Source organism: Onychostoma macrolepis, chromosome 16 (assembly GCF_012432095.1).
Source record: "Onychostoma macrolepis isolate SWU-2019 chromosome 16, ASM1243209v1, whole genome shotgun sequence".
Lineage (NCBI taxonomy): Eukaryota > Metazoa > Chordata > Actinopteri > Cypriniformes > Cyprinidae > Onychostoma > Onychostoma macrolepis.
This window is the reverse complement of record NC_081170.1, coordinates 25,952,824-25,978,286: the sequence shown is the minus strand read 5'-3', so window position 1 is coordinate 25,978,286 and position 25,463 is coordinate 25,952,824. Positions and strand designations below refer to the sequence as shown.

The following is a 25,463-nucleotide window of genomic DNA, read 5'->3' as shown; positions in this document are numbered from 1 at the left end:
CCATTTATTTGTGTGTCATTACCACACAGAATGAGCTCTGTAATTTGTCAGAGGGCAGGGTGACATACTCCCTTTGTTTATTTTCATTATGGCGCCTCAGGAAATCTGACTTATTTGTAGTGAAATAAAGGTTGAGTTATTAGGGGGACATACGTTGTAACCTTGGAACACATGTAGCTTGGCTATTTTAGTGTGTGTTCTAAAAACATCATGAAATGGCTCAGAATGGATGCTGTGGGGCTTGTGGGGGAGGGTGCTTCTATAAGCATGATGCCAGAATGGTTGTCTGACCTCTCCTGATGAAAGGACGTTGTTCATGTACTCCAGAAAGGATTCATCCTTGATCTCGTTGTCAGTGAAAATAAAGCTGATGCCTTTGCCCTGTTGTCCGGCAGTCCTGTACAATCCCTTCAGGTCCTCCATCAGGTTGAGTGTGTTGTAGGAACTAAAAACACAGCATGCAAAACAGCAGTCTTTATTCCTCTGGCAGGGTTTCCCAAACTGGAGTTGATAAAAAGCTATTAATTCATTCATTTAAAAAAAAATTTAAATAATAATAATAATAATAATAATAATAACTAAAATAAATTGTTTTAAAAGAAAAACTAAATCAAATGTTTGCTAAAAATATATTTGATCTGTTTACATGTCATGTGACCGATAAACAAACATAAAATAATCATGAACATGCAAATGTGTTGTTAAATTATTAAAATATTAACTTCAAATCACAGTGAACAAGTAATATGATAAAACATTTATACAGTTTTTTATATATATATATATATATATATATATATATATATATATATATATTAATTTCTTATAATTACATTTATGTTTGTTTGTTTTTTGTATGAATTTAAACTTTTATGAACTCAAAATAAATAAAAATCATAATCATTTATCATTTAACATTAATGAAACCTAGCTCATGCTCAATTTTAGATTAAATTGCACACTTTTCTTCTTGGCCTACTTCCTGCTGTGTTTCTTTTTCTGAACATATGAAACAAATCGAAATTATGTATTTTATGCATTAATATGATTATTATCACAATTACTTTATTACACAGTATATGCATTACTGCAATTCCAATTCCTGTATTACAATGTTGCCATAAAGCATTCATGTTCTCAATTTACTGTCAAACTGTTAAACAAAGTTGATCTGTAAACTAAAAATTTATTTAATTATCATGCTGTAGATGCAACATGAATTTAAATGTATTATAAATGTATAGAAAACAGCAGTCTGAGAATCACTAGTGTCTTCCCTGTAAGGATGACCCCAGAAACTTGGAGGGAAAAACAAAAGACAAGTGGCTTAAAAGCAACATAAAAAAAAAAAAAAAATGCTGTCAATGCCCTTAAGAATGCCCTTTTAATTCCAGCAAGGTTTTTTTTTTTTCTTAGCAAGTGTTTTGTGTATAGCGAGAAAGTGAACAAAACTGACATGTTGCCTTTTTACAACACTGTACTAAACAAAGATGGTATTGGGTGTAAAAAAGACTGCCTGGAATTGAGAATTGTGAGCAGCTTGTGTTTTGAAGGCAACCATGTGAAATCCATCTGTTTTCTCTGGGGACTCTCACATCCAGTCTGAGATCAACACCAGATTCATTCATATCATTTTCGAATATAAGTGGCAATGAAAAACACTCTCCAAATATGAGTCAAACTGCCAAAGGCTTGCTACTATCATTACAAACGCAAACGAAGAAAAGTGCTGTGGAATTACAGGAGGCCACTGGCAAAAATATTCCATTCCACAATCAGAAAACGATTCCCTCCAAACAGAGTCAGAAATAAGCCAATATAAAAAAAAAATCACTTGAGAGATGGCTCCCTGTTTTGTTTTTTTTTTGTTTGTTTGTTTACATACTTTAATGATTAGTGGATATTTCCACTTTCAATTTTACCACTGAATTATTAATTGAATTTGAAGACGGGTCTGAATTGAAAATGTCCAGTCTCGTTGTCTGAATCAGACTGCACAGTTGACTGGATATATGTTTTGTCCTCTTTATAGTCTGCAACAGCAGAGCTGAATTGGAAAGTGAAGGCCAGGACACACTTATGCACAGATACCATCTACTGGAGCACAACTAAACTGCATTACACCAGACAAACTGTGTTTTTAATTTATATTTCATTAGAAAAATCAACGATAGGGGGAATGGTCAAAAGATTTTGCAAACTGGTGTCAATCACATGAATGCTGTGCCATGATTCAGAGCAACAGTAAAGAAAAAAAGAAAACAATGGCATAAATTAAATTCATGGCTACAATTTGTTCAGTCAGTAGTATTGGTGTTATTTTAATAAGCTAATATATTTGTTTTTGTTTTCGTAATTATTGGCTTTTGGTAAAAGGGAAAAAAAAGGAATACAAAAACACTGCTTTAACAGTGACACATGTTTATTACTGTGCTATAACTATGTTATGAACTAAGTTATTACTGTGTAATAAAAAGAGTTGCATTGTAAAGATTGTCTAGACATGTGACTATGTAGATCTACTACTCAAACAACAGGAGACAGATGAAATTTCCTCTGTCTCCCTGGAGGGGAAAAGTGAATTTGAATAAAGAGGCTATAAATGATTGAGTATGTGAAGGTGACTCACCGGGTGAGTGTAATCTGGAAAGTCTTGTAGCCAGCGATGAAAGATGCTAGTCTTGTCAGACTCTGTTTTCCAGAACCCCCTACACCAACCAGTAGCGCATTTCCCCGAGGGGTTCTGATGATCCGAGAAATCTGGGGAAAGAGTGTGCAAGAGAGAAAAGAGGGAGAGACAGATGCCACCTCATTACCATGCAAAACGTTTATACACACACTTTACATAAAGAAACTCAGAGCACTTATTTGTACTCTTCTCCAAAGTAGGACATGTGTAGGTCCTGTAATCAGCATGGAAGGTACATTGGAATCATCTAAATTTCTTGTGAGCATTTCTTTTTCTCTTTCAGAGAAGGATGCTAATATCTTATAACAAGGTTATTCTTTTTAGTAGACAGATGAATTATTGAAATCGTTTTTTTCCCCCTTGAAAACATGATAACAAGTGCAGAATTATCAAACTGGCCAGCGTTCGACCCCGATGTTAACATGCTGCCAATACAGAGATACAAGAAACATCAGTATTGCATAAGATACTCAATGTACCTTAACCAGATGAATCATGGCATCCCTGAAGAAGACCATATCCATGCCTGCTCCTCTGATGCTCTCGTTATAATGACTCAAAAACATGTTCAGCCTCTCCATTAGACTATCAAAGGATTTGATGGGCTCATATACTTTTGGCATGTCGAAATCAGTTTCCTCTGGCTCTTCACCTGTATATAACACAATACGTCAGTCCTAGATATTTCATTTCAATTCAGAAGAAAAGCTGCCAATCAACTCTCTACTGCACACTTTATGAAAGCAATGTATTTCTTGTATAAATTGAAAATCAAATTAATACAAATTATATTTGGGTGTGTCCTTATTTGGCATGTTCAAAGTCCTTTTAAGGCAATTCAGATGATGACCATCTTGGTTACACCCAAAAGCAGTTATTTTTTACTGATATCAGCATATAAAAAAAATATTTAAAAAAACAGCAAAGAAAAGAAAAATGCTACTGAACAAATTTATTACACTAAACATTAGCAGAAGTTAACATAACTGGATCATTTAACACTATATATATATATATATATATATTTTTTTTTTTTCAGTAGCATTTTTCTTCTTTCTTTTTTTCTTCTTCTTTTTTTTATATGCTGACATCAGTAAAAATAACTGTCATTTATTTTGGATTTGGATTTGTTTCTGATCATTACCTGTGGCCTCAGGTGCATCTCTGAGAAAGTCCACAAAGTAGGAATCCACCCCAAGATCCACCACCATTCGTTCTTCTTCTCCAAGCTCTTCTTCCACTAGCTTGGCCAGCGTGTAGTCAAACCAGGCCACATCCTCTGGGGCAGTAAACCGGTCGGCAATCACACGTTTGCATTCATGCTTCCACAGCCGCAGTAATACCTGGACCAATATATTATACAATTTTTTTTTTTTTCTGTTTAATCGATGTAGGGTTTCATTGAACGAGTACTGGAACCAAAAATGTATTTGTTCATTTGTCAGATTTCATTTGACATTTGTTTACATTAACATTTTATTCCATTAACAGTTAATCTGAACATATGTATTGCTAGTAACTGTATTCATACTAAAATGTGATAAGAGTAAAGAAAGTGGTAATAGTAAAAGTAGAATCATTAATGAATTTAAGGAATCTGTTAAGGAATCAGAATAATTAAGAGTAATCACAATCAAACGCCATAAAAGGATGGATGGATGGATGGATTTACATTGCTAGATGTGTGTTAAATTGCTTAATATGGTGTAATAACTGTAATTATGTCATTTCATTCAGATTGTTCACTGAGTATCTGAATAAGAGCAGACATACAGTTCCACTCACATCTGACGAGCTGATGACCTCTGCAGTCACGCTGAGCATTCCCTGCCAGATGCGGGAGAGGTCACGCAGGTTAAAAATGTAGTGGAAGTTGGCGGGAGTGGGCAGCATTTTAACCTTTGTCAATTGCCATAGTCTTCGGGTCAGTGGAACAAGCCTGACCACTGTGTTGCGTACTTCTTCTGAAAATCCCCGATGGGAACAGTAATGACCGGAGCCTATCACGCCTGGAGCAGAAAAAGATACATACAGCATATGAAAGTGAATGAGAAAGGATTGCGGTTAGCAGACAGGTAATTCACAAAAGTGAAGGACAGAATGAGCAAATGTGGCCTTTATGAATGACAGAATACTGAGCTGAATAAGAATGACAATAATTTACACAAATGACAATATTACACACATATCGAGACTGCAGGCAAACCTGCATGTGAGCATGAAATATCATTTCAAAAATGGTCAATATAAAGATGCAGACCTTCAGGCAGAGAGAGAGAGAGAGAGAGAACCACTAACAGAAACCCATAGTCAGAATCAATAGGCAATTACAAAATCGGTTCTGCTTAAGCAAATCTGTTGACAACCTTGACCAAATTAAATGAGATGTGATAAATCATATTTCTCTGAGCCAAGCCAAGAAGCATGTTCCACATACTTCTTTTGTTTTTTTGCCTTTTATAACATATCAAAATGCATGTCTAAATAGATCTGTGAAAATTCACCAAACAATGGTAAAATTGTGAAATTTTAAAACATACTTTATGCATGTCCTATAGCTCTATAGTTAAAGAACAGCTAAGATTAGAAGGAAACAATGACACAACCACAAAGAGCAAAATACTACCATATTTAGAATAACATTTCAAATTGGACTGAATTTTGCAGTGTGCTTAATATTGATGCATAAAGACTGTCTGTGACTGCATGTTATTGCTACAATTTTGACAGAAAGGGGTGAAACAATTGTGCCTCAAATTGACCTTCAGATCTTCAGCTTTTTTTTTTTTTTATAACTATTATCCTAAAGTAATAGATTTTTACTGTTTTGCAAATGGCAGACAATGATACTAACCAAAGATCTTGTCTATGGAGGCATTGGAAGGAAGAGAACAGTTGAAAATAGAAAACTGTCTCTTCAGTCTCTGGGGGATGTCATTTCGTCCCCCTCCAGGGTGGATCATAGCCGCCAAGAATTGGACATCCACAATGTTGGTGAACTCTCCTGGTTTCTCCAGGTTAAAGAAGCCATTTTGCTCCATCAGCTGCCGAACTATCTCATTGGTGACCTGTGAAGAAAGTAAATGGATTCTGTGAATATGTTTCTTTGTTCAAACTTTGCAAACAGAGTCCACATTGAGAGAGTAGATGGTTTAGCACCTAGGAATTATGCAAATCAAGCATTTTGATTTATAATAACAATTTATTATATCGTAATTTAATAAATGACTGCAGACATGTCTGAGGGAAAATGTACACAAATGTCTCCTTTAAACCATAATGTCTATAATATATATATATATATATATATATATATACATACATACATAATGTCTAGTATATAATAATGTCTACCACCTGCTTTGCAAGGGGGGAATACGTATATAAATTGTACAAGGCAGATAATGCTGCATTTTGGGAATAATAAACCCAATTCCAATATAAAAGAGGATATTTGCACTGAATGACACATAACTTCATTTTAATACTGTATGTCTGCAATAGAGGTTAGGTGCTTAGTGAACAGGATGCAAGATTTCATCTTGAAACTGTTTAATGAATGAATGAGGCATTTATATAGCGCTTTATTGTGTATTTCTGTACATTCACCTGTGCTTCTTGGGAATGAAACTTTACCACATAAAGAAAAGTACAAACATACAAATAGTGGTTGTTACATCCTGCAGTTAAAAGCAACTATTTAGGCAGCTTTATCGTATGCAGTTTCTTACCTGGTCACCCCACTCATTGATCACAGGCATATTGATGTCATCAATAAAGATGGACATTTTCTTCCCTGCCGGAGGGCCGTAAGTGGTTCCCATTCGTTTATCTACATAACTCTCCACAGAACGCTAAAATGTTCCAGACAGCAAAACAATCATATACATGAAGATTACTCACAAACACATCAAACAGCTACTCATAAATTAGGAAGCACAGATGAGATTTGGATCAATAACGCAATAGTCAATAACGAAGCAGGGAATGTGATGGAACCATTAACCAGGCTGAATAACCCTTAACATCTGAGCCTGGGGAATGCTATGCACACTGATGCTTTCAGGTCCTGTTGGGTTTCTTGGTGTTACATTAGGCCAAAAGATAACGCTTTCTATTAAACCTGTAAATACAATGTAATGCTGTGTGTTCACACATATATTTCATATCATTCAAAATTGTGGTCGTTAAGCTTTTTTGTTTTTTTATGTGTTTTTGAGCTGCGTTTATTTGATCAAAATACAATAAATATTATGAAATATTATATATACACAATCCAAAATAATATGGTAAATATACAATTCAAAATAACTGTTTTCTATTTTAATATATTTAAAAAATAGCATTTATTCCTAAATAATGTATTCCTGTGATGACAAGCCTGAACTTTCAGCCACCATTAATCCAGTCAGTGTCACATGATCCTTCAGAAATAGTTCTAATATACTGTAAACAGTGATAACCGATAACCTGTGACTGTTATTTCTTATAGCTATTTCTACCCGATTTAACCCATACAATTTAGTAAAAAACAGTTAACTTAGACCATTTTAAGTTAACATTTAGTTTTTTGTTTTTCGTCAGTGTATGCTAAATTGGTGCTCAAGTAACTTAGAGTTGAAAATGGTTGTATAATACATTTTTGTGAAAACTGTTATGCTTTTTCCGGATTCTTTGATAATTGAAAGTTCAAAAGCATTTATTTTAGTCTTTACTGTCACTTTTGATCAATTTAATGCATCCTTGCTGAATAAAAGTATTAATTTCCTACATTTATACAGTATATTTATAAATTATATTAACTAAATATTTTTTCTACCAAAACGATTTAAAATGCAGTGCAGTTTAGCAGTTTTTTATGCTTTGTGTACAAATAAATACCAGTGACATAGTATTTTGTCATGCTACATTGTTATTTGAGCCTGTTCTCCAACAAAAAACCTATATTTACATTTTAAAGTTAAGCGCCCTCTAGCGTACATCGTCATGAAATGACGTATGACTGTCATTACCAATCAAAATGCGTGTTTATTTAAATGCAATGTGTGGACTTTTTACACCGATCTCACGGTAATTTGTACATATTTTACTAGGTGGCTAATTCGTACGAATGACCACACCTAACCCCACCCCTAAACCTACCCCTTACAGAAATCATGCAAAATCATGATTTTTAGTGCACATTTTATGAGCGCGTGCATTCTCTGGGACCGAACCCATGATCGCATGATCACATGATTACATATCATCGTATAACGCAATGCTCTACCAACTGAGCTTACACGAAACCCGAATTATAACGCAGATAAAAGAGTACAAAACATTAATAAGAAAATGTCCTGTTGCCGATAGGAGCACAATTGTAGTATACGCTCTGATGGGCCGTATTTCAGGGATTTGGACAAACGACCTATACGGGCGTATTGGTTGGAGGACAGGTTGTGTTATTTATATATTAAAAAAGGCATATTCCTAAAAAAAGCTACACTACTGTAAAAAGAATTGAGCTACTTTCTTGGTACTAAAATGTAGTTACTGGCATAATTACTTTTAGTTAGTTAGTCCCCAACAGTGATATGTATTAAATTTATATTTCATTATAAATGTATTACAACACTTTGCATGCATGTGTAGACTTCATAGAAAGTGTTACCCGAATACCTGCTGATAAAAGACAAAGACAGCAAAATACTGAACATGTTTTGGGGGAAAACATTGTCTTTATATACCTGAAACATAAGAGGTGTGGTGGCAGAAGAAAAGTTGAGACTCTTGGCAGTGTGGGACTCTGGGTCATATTTAGACAAGTAGCCTTTGATGATGACGGTTTTGGCAGTGCCCTGCTCTCCTATCAAAAGCACAGCCTGAAACACATGAAGAAAACATGAGTAGACTCCAGAGAGGGCGACCATCTGTCCTTGTGTACAGCTAATCATAGTGCTGGCAGCACAGGAAAAGTCTTGATGACAAACAAAGTAGCTATCCATTTAAACAAGCCTCACTCAGAGGAATCAATAATGCAGAGCTACAGGGTCTCATTGTTGAGAACCTACACTTTATAATGATTTTATAAGATCCAGAGGCTTTTATAATATGATCTACAATTGCAGTCCAATTCTCAAAAACACAGATAACCCTAGTCCACCAAAATGATGCTTGTTCATATGTCAGAGCTGGTGCTAACGAGTGTCGGGAACTATGTATTCTAACAAACATAGAACATTGCAGTATTTTAATAATTAATTTTAATGCTAGTTTTGAGAACATATTTTAACATCCTAAGTAACTGAATCAGCATCTTTATCATACTATATGCTCCCAATTGTAGCCTACATACCGTAACACATTGCTTGTCACCATTTCTTGACAATATGAATATGCAACAGGCAGATAAATGTGACATGCGATACATTACAAAAAGCTTTATCAATATACACAAAATAATGAATGTGTCAGTGCTCTGAAAGCAAAGGTTTCAGAATTAAATTAAAGTTCTTGCATCTCTCAAGTAAAAACTTGCTGTAACTCGAATTCGGCCTGGTGCAAGAGAAACAATGTCAATTAGCATCACTGCTACAAATCTGTGTTGTAAATTGCTTGATGCACCCAATTTTGAATGTTAAACAAAAGCAATATTGAATGTAATAGCAGATAGGGACAATTATCCATGCATAATGAATACATAATGGACCTTTTCCTCACATAGTTTTATCATTTATTCTGAACCCTTGGAATAAAATGCACAAAACAGTGGACGACGACAATGATCGGTTTATGGTGCGCAGCTGTCCCACAGCAAACAAAATAGGCGATGATTAATTTATGACTCATACTTTATTCATACTTTAGTAAAATGATGTAATCCCTCAAAACAAGGGAGCAAGCTTGCAGCAAGTTGTCATTTAATCTTGCAAAACGATGCAGTACAAGAAATGGCTCTCACCTTGCCCTGCTTTGCAATGGTCTGGATGAGAAAGTCAGTGCGAACATTGTCTACATTGGGCACCAGTATGGATCCATACTCCGGTGTGGAGTCAGGTGGGTAAATATACTCTTCCACTCTGGTATTCCAGTGAACCCAGTGGCCTGCAAAAGATACAGTTAAATTTCCATTGTCAGCACTCTGAATAGAGCATCATGCAAGTGCCTTCATTAAAATTCCAGAACGAAAAGCCAATGTGTTCTATAATTAAATAGGGTTATTATCCCTGGTTCTGACTCACAAGTGGAGTTTTTGGCATGAAAATGCAAGGGCTTGGAAACTTTATCTTGTTTAGACATGAATGCTGCCAATTAGCGGTCTATTTGAATTGAAAAGTGTAAAACATTTTGCTGGCAAAATTTCTAAATAACCTTGTGAACCAGAGACTTTTGGGTCTAAGCTATTTTGTTATATTCTTCAGCTGTGAAAACAACAAGTCAACCTGGAATGTATATTGTGGCCCACCAAAACCACCCAACAAAGACAGAATCAATTTTAAACAAAACTGTCTTGAGACTACAGACTTCACTATTCTCCATAAGTCCAAATTCGCCTCTCTATACAAAAATGTCAGAGAAACTCTGCGTTTTTTTATATTGATTAGTTAATAATTGGCCTAATTACTTCAGATAAATGTCAACAGCACCATAATTGACAAAGATAAATGTATTGATTGATGGTTGCAAAAATAAAGCAAATGTAACATTGGGGAGAAGGAGGTGTGTAAGTGTATTAGATACCATCATTAGTGACGTAAAAGTCGAACATAGTGTCCTCGCTGTGGGGAGGGATGCTGGGAAGGTCCAGGCGAATATTGTCATGGTGACGGAGCCATCTCTCTAATTTCATTCGATCATCCAGTTCCAATAGGGCTCCCACACTCCACATCAGAGCAAAGACATACAGACGCTCCATGTGCTCACGAGACAGCTCCCCTCCCTGCTCCTGATGGGTTACATAATCAAAACTCTGTCAGAGCACACAGGCCTGATATTTATTTATTTTTATTTTTTGCACAATAAACCAAGAGAACAGATATTATGCTTGATCAAATATATCCAAAAAAAAAAAAAAACCTTTCTAACAAAAAATCTAACTATACTAAGTTAATGTTTTTCTACTTTTCTAATATATTTTAAAATGTAATTTATTACTGAAAGCCGTTATGCTGCTTAATAGCATTTTAATGAAATGTAATAAAAGTAAAATAAATGAAATGAAATACAATTTTCAGGATATTTTCATGAATATAAAATTCAAAACATGGCATTTATTTGAAATAGAAATGTTGTAGAAAATGTAAATCTTTACTGTTACATTTGATCAATTTAATGTGCCCACGGTGAATGTATTAATTAATTTATTTTTTAAATATATATTTTCAACAGTAGTGTATGTTAATGTAACCTACACCATCTCCAATAAAGCTTATTTTATACATAGCAGCTTAGCTAGTATGTGCAAACTACAATAATACATTTGACAAGGGTGTTGTAAGCTACTTCACATGCAAGAAGGCTAGCCAATCATAACAGATGTCATTTAATTATACATATCACACCTGTAATAAATAAATAAATAAAAGCCTGTTTATTTCTAAAGGTCAAAGAGAAGGTGCATGTAACACTAAATTGTGATGTTTGAAGTTTTGACTAAGTAGATTTCACAAGGCAAACAAAAAAAATGTAGACTAGACTATGTCCGCTTTATGATAAATATGGCTTCTTTTATGTAAAATAAAGAAAGGAAAAGACGCTTCAATCTGCTTTCATAAACAAATACAGTTCAGGCCATGAAGTTAGGCATACATGTTTCTTTTCGACAGCCCGAAGTGTTAATATTCTTCAACATTCAATTCATAACAATATTTTGACTTTGTCTGTGTTATGGTCCTTGACAGAAATGTCACATAATCATTTGTAGGTTGCATTGTTGGGGCTCCATACACATTGTGCAAAAATAAATTACATCAAGCCTAAAATGCTTCTGAAGGTTACAGGTCCTTTTCTATAGAGCCAGTGGGTATAATGTATATTCAGCTCATGTATAATTGAGCTAGAATTCTCACAGAATGATAGCGTGGTGACAATAGGGCTGTATAATGTGTATCTCTAACTAAATGCTTTACGAATGACAGTGCAAAAGATAATGTGTGACATTTCCTGGGAACAATTCATCCTAATCATATTCATGACTTTCAGATAAGGGAAAATCTGCATGGGTCAAATATCAAAATGACATGTACTGATTAAAATTGGTCAGGAATTAAGCTTTTTCTGCTTATATTGCATCTAATAATAATAACAATAATAAGTTGACATATTTGATAAAATATTTCAATTTGATGAAGACCACAGTCAAGATAAGTCAAATCTCACTGCATGAAATGTAGTGAAATGGTATTATTTTGCAGTTTTGTGGGAAACAAGGTTGCTAAGTGCTAGGAGTGTAAAGGGTTTGGGGTTAGATAAAAATATTATAGGATATAGTGCCAAAAGGTCATAACTGCAGTCTTCTAATTGGTGACCCCTGATACATAGTGTATGCAATAAACCACTGGACTAACAGCTCTGTTCTTTAATGACAGAAGCTGAAGTTTAAAACACTTATTTTTGATTGACAAGTTAGTAGGCTTTCATTGTTGCAAAATCTGGGTTAATGAGGACTACAGCTGTTGAATCACAACCTTGGGCTGAATGAGTCCTTGCAGCATGTTTATGCACTGCATGATGATGAAGGCCTCCAGCATGTCCATTTTATACTGCAAAGATTGGATACTGAACCGATAGAGCTCAGGAAAAGAGGAGGAGAAGAGGTCCCTCAGGACCACCCCTTCCTGAGGGGAACGATTCTTCAGCCAGCCCTAAAAGCACACACACAAACACACAAATGAAAAACATGTTAGGAAGGACACACAGAGTGGGAGATAGACATCCGCACACGGAAATTAAATGAAGTATCCTTTAGAGCTCAAAAATAGTTTGTCCTTCTTCTCTGTCTTTTTCTGGCTCTCCCTCATTTACTCTTCATCCATTGAACAGTTGAACACTTTGAAGTCTGTTATAAAGACAGAGAGAAATGCCTTGGGGATTTTAGACTCCATTAATTCAGAGTGGAGTATAAGGAATAACTAGCAGAACCACTGGTTTCTATATTCAGGGTTCTGCAGATGCCTTTCTTCACTTCTGTGATGCAAATGTGGAGGGACTTATTTGTAGATTTGTGTCCCTCCACTGAAAGTCCATTTCCCCTAAAACTTTGATGGTTCAAAATACATTCAAATCTAGTGATTTAATATAAGTTCTGAAGAGGCATTATTGAATCATATGATGAAACCAATGACCGAAAGCTTTATGGGTTTGGATTGACATGGGGGTGAGTAAATGATGAGAGAATGTACATTTTTGGTTTTAACTAACCATTCAGGTCAAACACAGAACAGAATAGAATAGTTTACCAATAAATTAAAATTCGATCATCAGCTGCTGACCCTCATTTTGTTTGAAACCTGCATGATTCCATTTATTTATTTATTTATTTTATTTTTTTAATTTTATTTTTTTAATTCAAGGAATATACTGGAATCTCTTTTGGTGTAGCTCCCAAGTCTCTTTCACCCTTAGGCTAATTTAAAACTGCACTTCAGAGTGTTCATTGTGGTGTCTTTTGACCAATTTTGTAGTAGATTTTCGGTTAACCTAAATTTTGGTCTGATCCTCATTCTTCTTCTTCTTCTTCTTCTTTCCTTTTTAGAGCTATACATTCACTTAGACTTGAAAATAAATATCTAAATATCTCATTCTGTTACATGTAAAGGGAAAAAAGTCAATTAATTTTCAGTTCCACTTTATATTAGATGTCTTTAAAGCTGCAGTCCGTAACTTTTTTTGGTTAAAAATGATCCGAAATCAATATTTGAGCAAGTACATAACCAGCCAGTGCTCAAAACTATTGCCTTACTTTGTAGCCCGATTCACAACTGTTATCTTATAATAATGTTTTCTAATTTGAGTGGTACGGGTAGGTTTTCGCAGGAAATTCGAGCATGGCACTGCATCATTATGTCAGGTCTGTAAACATAAAGAAGTTGTCCCAGCTAGTAGGCTATCCTATGTGAGGATCCTGCAGGTGGCGGATCGTTTAGCCTTTTCTCACAGCAGCTGGAATAATTAAATGTATCATTTTGATGGCATGTTGTAATCCAGAAAGTATTATGTGTTTATGAAACACATGTGAATGAAATTAAATTATATTCCAGTTTTAAATGTGCTTCTGATTACAGGTAGCCTGAGTTTACACAAGATTTGTATTTTAAAGAAAACCAGTTCGAAGGAGCATAGTTTGCTTTTGGGTTAAAATAATTTCTTAATATGAAATTCGAATGGTATGACAATGATTAAACTGTACAGAAATTGAAATCTACACGCTCATACACACTATACTCATAGTGACGCAATGCTAATGTTGTTAATTTGAGAATAAAGTATAACATTAATAATAATTTGCACAGTTTGATGTGATATGAGCTAACCAATCTTTAGATTAAATCACCATTGGTAGCGCGATTTGTGATAATGCTTTTTTCCTCAGTTGGTCAGAACAAACGTGACTGCCTTGTAACTTGCTTGTTCAGATGACAATAACCGGTGAAAATTCTTATTTGGGTCATATATTCCAAGACGACTAATCTGTGATTGCGAAGTACAGTAAATATCCACACCGATGCGGTGACCGACAGCTACACATTCACCTCAGAACATTAGATTCATCCGCGCTGGAGCTGTGCCAGACTACAACCCCACGCAAGCAATATAACTCCGCAAGTAACTGTAATTCCAGGTTTTCAAACATAGATGGCGACAAAGAGGCATAAATTACGGACTGCAGCTTTAAACTAGGTACTTGATAATAAAATATTGAATTGTTAGGTAAACACTTTTGCAAAACACTATTGCTGCTATTGAGGTAGGATATGGGTAAATGGCAGGTTTGGTATGGTTACTTTTATGGGGTAGAGGTAAGGTAAACAATGTAATTATAGATGTAACTACAGAAATTAATTGCAAATGTAATTACAGGACAGTATTTTCAAATATAAGTACACTGTAAAAACTTGTACGGTATGTACACAATAAGTACATTATATCAAATGATGTATCATATGTAATATATTATATACTATATGTAAAAATATACTATATATGATTCAGTACTCAGTTCCTCATCACCCACCTCCAAAATAGGGCTCCAGTTAAGGACAGAAGAGCTCATAAACACCATCCCATTTCGGGACACTGTGGCTGGGGAGGCGTTATCGATGTTGTGTGGCTCAAACACAATCTTGCAATTGGGGGCCATGGGAATGCGGTCACCATTGGCCAATGTCAGTGTGCGGTTATCATCCAGGACTGAGTTTAGGTTTTCAATCCATATAGCATCAACTGGCCCATCAAGGACAATCCATATGTGTTCCCCTATAAACAAAACATGAAGTACAAGTGAGAAATGTAACAGATACAGATACACAAAAGCATAATGCTTTGGCTTCCATCAATCATTATGATCAATGATTGACATTTGACATCTTATGGCTGATTGCTATGCCCATTAGTGTCTAAAGGCCTGTTTGATGTCTGCACTTGTTCATTGATTTGAAAACCCTAGTCGATAGGCTTCAGCATGTTTTTCCCATTTAAATGAATCATTCTCTTTCATGTGTTATAGATCTCACTGCCTTTTATGTAATGGGAGGGAATAGTACACTCTTGCCTGTTTGAGAGTTTTTTCAACCACTTTGGAAACCATAGGCTTTCTTGCACAACTGACCAGACAAAAAAGCCCTGAGGAGCTCTGCTCACATGTATTAAAACATTTACTCCCTTAAAAACAGCAGTGTTTTTATACATTTCAGACCAGACATGTCGAGTCTGCTTAATAGTTTTAATGTTCAGTGCTTTACACTTTGAAGTTACTTTGATATGAATAATCTCAGGAAATACAGTTTTCAGAGTTGAAAAAAGCTTCATGCATATTCTATTCCCTTTTTTAAAAAAAGGTGATCTACCTTTTTTTGCTCTGAGTGTTTTCCTCCAAAGAGTGGAAAAGATTCCATCAGTCCAATCATTGGTTGCCACATCAAGTCGACCAAACATTTGAGGTGCAGTTATAGCTTTAGGGTTCATACGCATCTCTCTGTGAGGCTGGCCGCAATCTATACATATTTTTTTTAACAATCAAAATCACAAATTAATTAAACATCAATAAGGAAATAATAATGGTAATGGCCTGTGTTTCTGTGCCTAATGTCTAATTCTCACCGGTCATGGCCTTCATTAGAGTATGAATGCAGGTTGTTTTTCCTGCTCCGCTGGGTCCTAGTGCCATCATCCCGTGACGGACTCTTTGAGTCTCATATAGCTGAATGACCTTTAACCTCCACGGTGGGTGATTGATCAGACCAGCCTCGGTCACCTAGTACAACAAAAACATAAAGAGAAAATTTTGATTCCCACTTCATTCAAATTTTGGTGAAATTTTTAATTATCAACCAAATAACCTGTTTGTCTATGGCTGACTCCAAATCAGGGTATCCAGCTTTATCCAACTGAATTCCAGGGAAAAGATCCTCAATCAAACTCAGGAACAATGGCTCATCCTCATCAATCTTAAATGACAGAGACACATTTCATTGTTATGACAGATGATTTTTAGAAAGGAATTCTGATAAGTCAAGTCAAGTCACCTTTATTTATATAGCGCTTTTACAATACAGATTGTGTCAAAGCACTTAACAGTATCAAATTGGAGGATAGAGTGTCAGTAATGTATAATGATAAGATTAAACACTCAATTTTCAATTTTCAGTTAAAGGCATTTCATTATTGAATTCAGAGATGTCATTGTCTAGCTCAGTTTAGTTTAAATAGTATCTGTGCAATCAAATCGGCGATTCATGTGATACTGAACTGCAAATTGATATGAGAGAGAATCTATAATCGAAACAAAGAGTGACATGAGTCTGATGACTGTTCGGTCCACTGGTTCCTCATTATGTGAAAACTATGTATGTATGCTGGCAATCTTACCAGTTTGGACAGGTTCATGTCTCGCAGAACTCTCATGACAATAGTGGACTCTGTGTCATTAGGATTGGCCCGTTTTGCTGCTCCAAGTGTGCGCAGGACAGACAGGATATTCCGGAGACCGAAGTCATAGTGGACCTAAGAGAAAAAAAAAGAAACCCAAATCAAGCTCAGCAATAAATAAACAAATCAATCAATCAATCAATCAATCAATCAATCAATCAATAAGCAACCAATCAATCTTAAAAAACAAAACAAAAAAAACATTATAGTTCTCTGGTCTAAAATGACCTAAAATTGCTGAAAATGTAAGTGAACAGATCTATTATTAACATGCCTACAACATACTAACAATGGCACTTTTTACTTTAGTAAACTTCACCTCTACCACAACCTTATTCAAAATGTCAATTAAGTTATGAATAATTATGTATAAGTTTATTCAAGAATGAAGGCTGACACATTTAATCCACAGCACACACTAAAGATTTAGAAGCAGGGAAAAAATACCATGTTTATCTTCTGGGTACCTGTATACTGTCATTGTCTCAAGTTCCTGAGCAACAACAGTTTACTGTATTTTCTAGCCTCATTTGTTAATCTAGTTCACAAGGAGTGGGGCAGAGCTAAGTGAATATCTGATTATTAGTTATATAGTGCATTACTACTAATGATAGTCACCTGTTTAGAGAGCTGCTCCTCGCACAGTTTGTATAGAGTGAAGAATTTTCTGGCTAGTTCAATATTGTCAATAAAGCCACAGCTTGCCAGCTTCACTCTGATAATTATCTGTCTGTCAGGAACCATCATCGCCACTGAGCGGAAGTTAATTTTCAGATTCTCTGGAAGTTCCTGCCTCCCTGCATATCCAGGATTCTGTACGGAGGAAAAAAAAGAAAAAAAGTGAAAACAACAACATACTGTACATTGTTTGCATTAAGGTTAGTGTTAATATGAAACCTTTTTCCACTGAAACCACCATTTCATTTAGTCTTTTCCCACAGATTTTCACAAGCAGTAATGTATACAGTATATATACTGTATATATACAGGGGCGCCTGCAGGATTTCTTCTGAGGGTACGCACAAAGGGGGGAGGGGGGAGGGGTCGGGTCATATGTTTTTTGTTCGTTAAATGTAAGGGTTTTTTTGTTTGTTTGTTTGTTTTAAGTAACGACCAAGCGGCCAGCAGCCATCAATTTAGCCTTCTCAAATCATCACGACTTGCATAAAATACAATCTATAGATATAAACAGTTCAAGCATATCACAGTGTTAGTTTAAATGTTTAAAATATATAAATGTGCGCTAGGGGCATAATATCTAATCGTTTGTGTGAAGAGTGGAAGCTGAAGTGCACTTTTCAGGACATGGAGGCGCCAGGTCACTTGCATTTTTTTCTTGATAGTGGAAACAACTTAAAATATGCCGTAATTTTTGCTTATAAAGGTAAGAGTAATACATCATTCGGAACTGTAAAGGGTCTACTGTTATTTGTGTGCATTCACAATATCAACAAAACGTTGTGCTTTTATTAAAATAAATAGGAAAACAGATGCGCTTGCCGTCTCGTCTCGAATAGGAGTGCTTCACAATGATGAACCGAAACTCAACGAATTGAGTCACAAATATGATAAATATATCTATAGAAAGCTTTAAATTACTACTTTAAAACGAAATAATTCAAATCGAAAACAAAAACTCTTTCATTATGTAATCCGTAAAGATGCATTTCTCTCTAAAGGCAAGTCCAACGAGGAGATGGCGAGTCATTTTTCATCACCGTCTAAAATATAAAAATAAGGAAAAGCCTAAAACAGGGCCGATTATATTTTTTCAGATTTTTATGTTGCTCTGCTCTGAATTCCTTGAATCCTTAAAATTTAAAGGATTTTCTGCAACACAATTTTGTCTGATATGTGAATTATTTATTAGCCTATTTTTAATCCATGCAGCAAAACAGCTTTAAAAATGACTTTATTGCATTCCAGATGATTTTAAAGAACTTTTCACTATAAATTTTACGGGTAGCTTGAATGTAAAACATTGTCATGAATTCGTTGTATTCCCATTTGTAAAATAGGCTTCAAATTAATTGTTGTAGACTAACCCGATCTCATGAAAGTGCGTGTAGCACGATTTTCTCTTTCTATTTGATGCAATGTTTATAAGCAGAAATTGACTTTGGCATGCAAAAGACTGATACATTCATTATTAATGGCATGGCTGGTTCAGTCAACAGAAATACGGGACAAACGGGCCTATAATTTACTGCTGAAATGTTTGCGGGGCAAATCTCAGGACAGTCTGAGCGCTCATGGTACGCACAGTGCATACAGCCGTACACCTGCAGGCACCACTGTATATATATATATATATATATATATATATATATACTGTATATATAGTAATTTTATCTAAATGAGATATCTGTAAGTAACTGTAATGCTTCATGTGTTCTATATAATATGAAATAGAAAATAGGAGGAATTGACCAAAAGTAAATAATGTTTCTCTACATCTCATTGTACTGTTTTAGAAATTTTAAAATTGTATTTATTTATTTATTTTATGATTGGCAATATGATAAAAAACACCAGTTAATAATGATGATGTGCGTTTGTGTTGTGTGTTTTATGTGTTTAAACTTACAGTGATAAAATGTGCAAACCACTGCAATACTTTTTATGTATACCATTTATTAGTTCCTTGTTCCTAGTGTTAAGGTAAATCTTTGTGAGATGTGTGATATTTTAAAGACATAAAGACACCAGCCCACCATGGTGAGGAAGATGCCAAATTCTGGGTTCATCTCCACGTTATCTCCATCTGTAAAGATGAAGCTCTTCCTCCGTTCTTTCTTGCAGGTGAGTACAATGGCGATTTGCTGAGCCGCTACAGAAAGCACTGGCAGGTCGATACGGTTAAACTCATCAAAACAACCCCAGGAGCCAGACTGAGCAAGACCTAGAGACACAAAAAAGAAAGGAAAAAATCATCTTCAAGTGTGCAATAAGAACATGAACATCCTAATAAAAAAATGGGTTACTCATGTTTAATTTCACACACCATATCATATATATTGCTTGCGTACGGGTAATAAATTAGAGATGATTGCTTACAAGTTACAATGAAGTTACAATCAAGTTACAATCAAGCTCACATATATTGTCAATCATGATTATATTACATGGATATGATTTTTGTTTTAACTTGTAAGAATAAAGTTACATTTGTTTTTATAATGTGCATTGAGCACACATGTGGCACCTTTGAAAATTCTGCCCAAGCCTCTGAAGTCCATCTGATCGGAGCAGTTGAATACCACCACATATTTGCCCAGGCAGCGGCCCATGTCCTTAGTGGTTTCTGTCTTTCCTGTTCCTGCCGGCCCAGCTGGGGCTCCACCCATGCTCATTCCCAGAGCTTGAGCTAAAGTAATGTAGCATCTGGGAAATGTATTGAAAATGGTGCAGAGATTAATATATTTTAATCTTAATCAAATGTAACATTTGCACTGTTAAAAAAAAACATTTTCTTAATCAGTATTTTCGTCTGTTGTCCAGTAAAAAATATCTGAACAGTCATAACATCATGCATCACACATTTTTAATCAGACGTACTTGATATTATTATTAGGGCACACTTTATTTTAAGGTGTCCTTGTTACAGTGTAATTATACATTTAAGTACTGAGTAAAATTAATTAACGTACTTACTGTATGGTTAGGGTTAGGATTATGGTTTGGCTTTGGGTTACTTGCATGTAATTATGCATAATTTATTGTTATTATAATAATAAGTACACATAACGTGTAACAAGGACATTGTAAAATAAAGTGTTACCGAAATCACATCTGCCTTGTAATTATAAATAAATGGCCCCACAGTGGAAAAATAGAGGTAAACAAGCTTGTAATTGCCAGCAGCACCTGTCAGTGAGAGGAGTGATGACCAGCCTGTCGGTACAGCCTAGAAACTCATTCTGGTACACGAAACCCACATCAGTGATGTTGATCATCATTTTATCCGAGTCTTCATTAAAGTAAAAGCGACATTGCTTCAGCCATTCAAAGTCTGTGGGACTTTTAATGTGCAAACGACACTGTGTGACAAGAACAGACATTGCACTGAGATTAATTTTTGCTGGGTGGTTATCTTTTGGATTTGACATATCTACGAATGCCTAAAACTGCCTGAGCACTGTTTGGCACTCAGTCATGAGATATTAAAACATCCAACCTTGTCAGTTGGCATATCCAAATTATGAGAAAGCTTATTTAAATGAAAAACATTTGGGTGCCTGTCATTAGCTAAATTGCCTTTGGCTATTGTAAAGCTTTAAACAAATTGAGGTTTGTTTACCAACTAGGTTTTTCGTGAACAATTGTAGTATATAGCATATAAACTGGATTAACAGAATCTGGATTAAGGCACTCACCAAATCATCAAAGATGTCCCTCTGGTGTACATGAATGGTGATTAGTGTTTCATACTTTGTTCGTTCAACAGCTCCAAGGTCCTTTGTAGTCATGTCAATCAAATTGTTGAGGAGCTCAAGAAAAAAATGGTTGGTTTTAGCCATGATCTTACGGTCATATCTGGCATTGCTCAAAGCATCCTCAGAATCCTTCGTCCAGATCATCTGGATTCCCAGTAAACCAACCTAAACCACAGAAAGCAGCAATCGATTAATATACTGTACACTGTAAAAAAGCCAACAATTTTAAGGCAACCAGCTTCAGCAGATTTTTGAGTTTTCTCGACTTGTCGTTTTAAGTTTATACAACAAAAATTTGAGAATCTCCCACAAAAATAAGTTGAGCAAACTCAAAAATCTGCTGAAGCTGGTTGCCTTAAAATTTTAAGTTGGTTCAACATTTTTTCTTTTTTTTTTACAGTGTGCCATGTTGCTTAATTTACAGTACAATGTGCTATCGCTGTCACTATCTTGCATACCTGTGCAGGAAAGGAGTCCAAAAATTCGATCAACTCAAAGCCAGAGTCTTGAATGGCAAGTGCAGCCTGACGGATGACAAGGTGCAAAGACCTCTGGGATTCTTTCAGTAGCGCATTAAGCCAGACCTCCACATTGCCCTCTGCCATGACAGGCCTGTCCAGCTCAACTGTCTCACCTTCTCGTGATGATATCGCCAGAATCTTATCATACATCTTAAAAGCAATTTGTTGTGAAAAGTTGGTTTAATATCAAAAAGCAGATATAATACTGATAAAGCAAATATTTTATAAAATAATGACCCGAAAACATGACAATGACATGAAGCAACTGTTCCAGCATGTCTATATTATTGGAACATAAGGTCACCATATGCTGTAGAAAATCAAAGAGTTATATCTGCTTCTTTATAGTGATCACCTTTTCATGGAAGCGGACACATTTGATGTTGTCAAAGATGTTGAGTAGGTGAGCCTGGATGGTGTGTGAGTCAGACGCTTGGCCCAAAATCTCCAGCAGGGCAGGATCTGACACAAAGAAGAAACGTGGAAAGAGCAATCGCTTCTTCTCCAGATATCTGTAAAGCAGAAAAAGAAATTGCTTAAATCAACTGCACTATGAAGAGCTCTACTCCACCTGACAAAAAATGCAACTCAAAAATATGAGATTTCCAAAGTCACATACAAAGTTGTTTGCCACAGATTTTATTTTCCCTCAACCTAGTTCCCAATTCCCAGGTGCATTTTGCTATAGAAACTGCTGAATCCTGATATAAGGACTTGACTGATAAACAGTTGTATGACATACCCTGTGAGGGATTTTTGACACATCTCTAGCTGTTCCAGCAAGTGAGGCAGCAGCTGACCCATAGTCTCATCTCCAACACACGATTGGACTACATTGGGCATCTCATGAGCTCGAGTCATTATTTTCACCCAGGATTTATCGATGTTGGAGAACCGTTTTGCCTCCTAAAACAGAAATATGCATTTGACTTTGTTAATAAGATTAAATATTATTTATTTAAATGAAATATTTAATTTTTCAAAACTGCCAAAAACTATCTGTGCCATTTCACAAAACAAAACAAAACAAAAAAAACAAAAAACAATGAGCTGAAAATAAAAGCTTAAAAAATGTAATGTAACGCAAAAACAATAGAATTATTTCAGTTTAAGGATATCTTATTTCAATCGTAAAGTGCACTTGTAAACCATTTTAAGTATGTAATTATAATAAGTTTATGTTTTTCTATTTTGAGGAGAAACGTCATATTGTACAATTCATCTAATGATGTCTTAGAACATTTTTAAAAATGTATAACAAGGGAGTTTAAGACAACCTATTAAATTAAACACATTTAAATATGCAGAAAACTGAACAATATTATTTTTCACATTGAGCTATGATGCTCATATGGGATATGTAGATTTAAAATTAATCATCTTGGCCTAGTCTTGTTTCTTGCACTCTTTCACCATTGTTTCTTCACTTTCGATATAATGACTAAAAACTAGGTGTGACACCAAATTACTGATATTACCTTCGGCAGCTGTTTGGCTATGTCTCCACCAACAAAAACAGCCTCAAGGTAAATCCAGAGGTTCTGCACAGTCATCCAGTTCTCAATGATATCTGTTGTGTTGGAGAGGTTCTGAACCCACTTCTGGATCTGAGCTTTGAATGGTGTGTTGTATCTATAGAGAGACACAAGGTCAGGGACATCAGAGGATATGCAAAATAACTGGTTTTGATTCATTCCATTTGATAGACCTATGTTTTATTAAGTGTACTGAACACAAGACATAAGTCACAACATGTACATTTAAATGCAATGCCACAACACAGTCAGTTTGCAAAATTCACAATGAATAATGTTACACTTTATTACAATAGTCCACTTTAGACATTCTATTAACTATAAGTAACTTTGCAACCACATGTCAACTAACTCTCATCGGAGAATTATTAGTAGACTGTAGAGGTTAGGGTTATAGTTAGTGTTAGTAGAATAAGTTGACATGTACTTGCAAAGTTACTTACAGTCAGCAGAGCATCTGTTGGGGGAGCATCAAAATAAAGTGTTAGCAGATATTACGCAGACAGTCTACTAATACTCTAATAACTTGTAGTTGACATGTAGTGCAAAGTTACTTATAGTTACTAGAAAATCTAAAGTGTACTATCAAAATAAAGTGCTACCTAATAGGCTATTATAAAACTGCTGTGGATATTTTCATAGCCATAAAATGTTACTAAAAGTAAACTGCTGCTGTATGGACAGTAAAATTTTCCAGAGAAATTAAATGTTGGTCTAACGGCTCACCTGTTGCTCATAAGTGAGCCAAGCACCATCAGGCTATCCTCCATGTTAGTAATGATCTCCGATGTGCTGTCGCCTCTCAGAAGGAGCTCACCTCTGGTTTTAAAGTGAGCAAAAGTAAAGGTCTTGTTGTCCCATTCCGCAATTACTTGCTTGAGTTTCTGCTCGATGTCACGCTCCTTCACAGCACTAATACAGATGTCCTGCACCAATGGGTTGTTACAGTTATAACACAATTTTGTGAAATAAAGAGCTTTAAGGCCAAAACTATGATCGAATCTATCTATAAGTATCTATGCAACTAAATTCTGACCTCAATTTCTTCTTTGTACTTTAGCAGTGGGGCTTCCATGATGTTGCGGAGCTTGAAGTTATCAGTTTCGACCTCAAATGTGTGACCTGTGACCTCAGTAATCCTCTTCCAGTGACGTGTCATCATGGCTTTGTTAGTCATTAGATCCAACAGGGGGCAGCACTCGCTAAAGTCGTCAATAGTTTTTTTGAGGTCCAGAAATGCCTGCCACTCTTTAAGGGCCCGTGGCAGCTTACGACACCTGCAAAACAAAACGAAATAAAAAATTTACCTCAGTAGGGTAATGCATATTCTGAATATTGCATTGGCTATGAGGTTGAAAGTTCATTGTTGTGCCTGCTTCATTTTTAAAGATAGCAATTTTTTGATTTGTAAAATTTTGTCCACTATAATGTTGTGTGACTGCATACAAAGTAAATCTTGCTGGCAGCAAATTACTTTGTTGTAAACCATAAAAATGTCTATTCCTATTGTTTTGAACTCTTCAATACAGAAAACTCTTCACTCATCCTATTATTCTGCAAAGATTATTGTGTTACACTGTACTTGCCCCAACACAGCTGACTTTAATTTCAGTCTTTGACAGGCATGGAGAATGATTCTATTCTCTGAGAAGCTTCTGCGATTACCGTGAACAGAGCAGCACAATTGAAATCCCCTGGTGCTTTCATGCTTTTCAATATAACTTATTATATGACTGCCAGAAAGTGGATATTCAGAAATTTAGTTTGACTTCTGTAACCTTCTCACCTCGACTGAAACTCAAGAAGTTCATTGTTGATTCTTTCAATATTGATGTCAGCCCATGAAATGTCATAGTAGCCATTGACTGTGTCGATGACACTGTTGTAAAGTCCATAGAGCTTTTGGAGAAGTGTCAACTGTTTCCTGATCTCAAGCAACTGAGGATGCTGGGTAACGGGTAGGCCAAAGAGCTCCTCCCCACCTGTGTATGTGATGTACTTGCGGAAAAGGTTGTCAAAGCGATTCTGTGGAGCACCAGATCATTTTAGTAAATGACTTCAAGCAAGAATTCATTTTTATGCACATAAAACAAACTACATAACATTATGTAAAAAAAAAGAGAAAAAATCAAGTTATGTTTATGGAAATAGACAT

At 35.5% G+C, this 25,463-nt stretch overlaps 1 protein-coding gene across 3 annotated transcripts in view; it reads right to left on the bottom strand.

The window, feature by feature from the left end:
* The window catches only part of dnah5 (dynein, axonemal, heavy chain 5), a 105,309-nt gene that overhangs the window by 51,897 nt on the left and 27,949 nt on the right, over positions 1 to 25,463 (bottom strand). For all 3 annotated transcript variants that reach the window (XM_058746785.1, XM_058746786.1, XM_058746787.1), the window contains exons 27-54: positions 25,095 to 25,333; positions 24,345 to 24,585; positions 24,035 to 24,234; positions 23,252 to 23,405; positions 22,516 to 22,679; positions 22,129 to 22,285; positions 21,711 to 21,923; positions 21,193 to 21,417; positions 20,684 to 20,856; positions 20,022 to 20,200; positions 19,531 to 19,718; positions 17,435 to 17,629; positions 16,757 to 16,891; positions 16,228 to 16,335; positions 15,989 to 16,142; positions 15,736 to 15,882; positions 14,904 to 15,145; positions 12,358 to 12,534; positions 10,412 to 10,616; positions 9,633 to 9,775; positions 8,419 to 8,553; positions 6,421 to 6,543; positions 5,544 to 5,757; positions 4,475 to 4,698; positions 3,834 to 4,032; positions 3,169 to 3,341; positions 2,630 to 2,760; positions 292 to 445 (exon numbers count right to left, since the gene is read on the bottom strand). In XM_058746785.1, the coding sequence (XP_058602768.1) occupies positions 292 to 445; positions 2,630 to 2,760; positions 3,169 to 3,341; positions 3,834 to 4,032; positions 4,475 to 4,698; positions 5,544 to 5,757; positions 6,421 to 6,543; positions 8,419 to 8,553; positions 9,633 to 9,775; positions 10,412 to 10,616; positions 12,358 to 12,534; positions 14,904 to 15,145; positions 15,736 to 15,882; positions 15,989 to 16,142; positions 16,228 to 16,335; positions 16,757 to 16,891; positions 17,435 to 17,629; positions 19,531 to 19,718; positions 20,022 to 20,200; positions 20,684 to 20,856; positions 21,193 to 21,417; positions 21,711 to 21,923; positions 22,129 to 22,285; positions 22,516 to 22,679; positions 23,252 to 23,405; positions 24,035 to 24,234; positions 24,345 to 24,585; positions 25,095 to 25,333 (4,992 nt within the window). The remainder of the gene's footprint in view (positions 1 to 291; positions 446 to 2,629; positions 2,761 to 3,168; positions 3,342 to 3,833; positions 4,033 to 4,474; positions 4,699 to 5,543; positions 5,758 to 6,420; positions 6,544 to 8,418; positions 8,554 to 9,632; positions 9,776 to 10,411; positions 10,617 to 12,357; positions 12,535 to 14,903; positions 15,146 to 15,735; positions 15,883 to 15,988; positions 16,143 to 16,227; positions 16,336 to 16,756; positions 16,892 to 17,434; positions 17,630 to 19,530; positions 19,719 to 20,021; positions 20,201 to 20,683; positions 20,857 to 21,192; positions 21,418 to 21,710; positions 21,924 to 22,128; positions 22,286 to 22,515; positions 22,680 to 23,251; positions 23,406 to 24,034; positions 24,235 to 24,344; positions 24,586 to 25,094; positions 25,334 to 25,463) is intronic.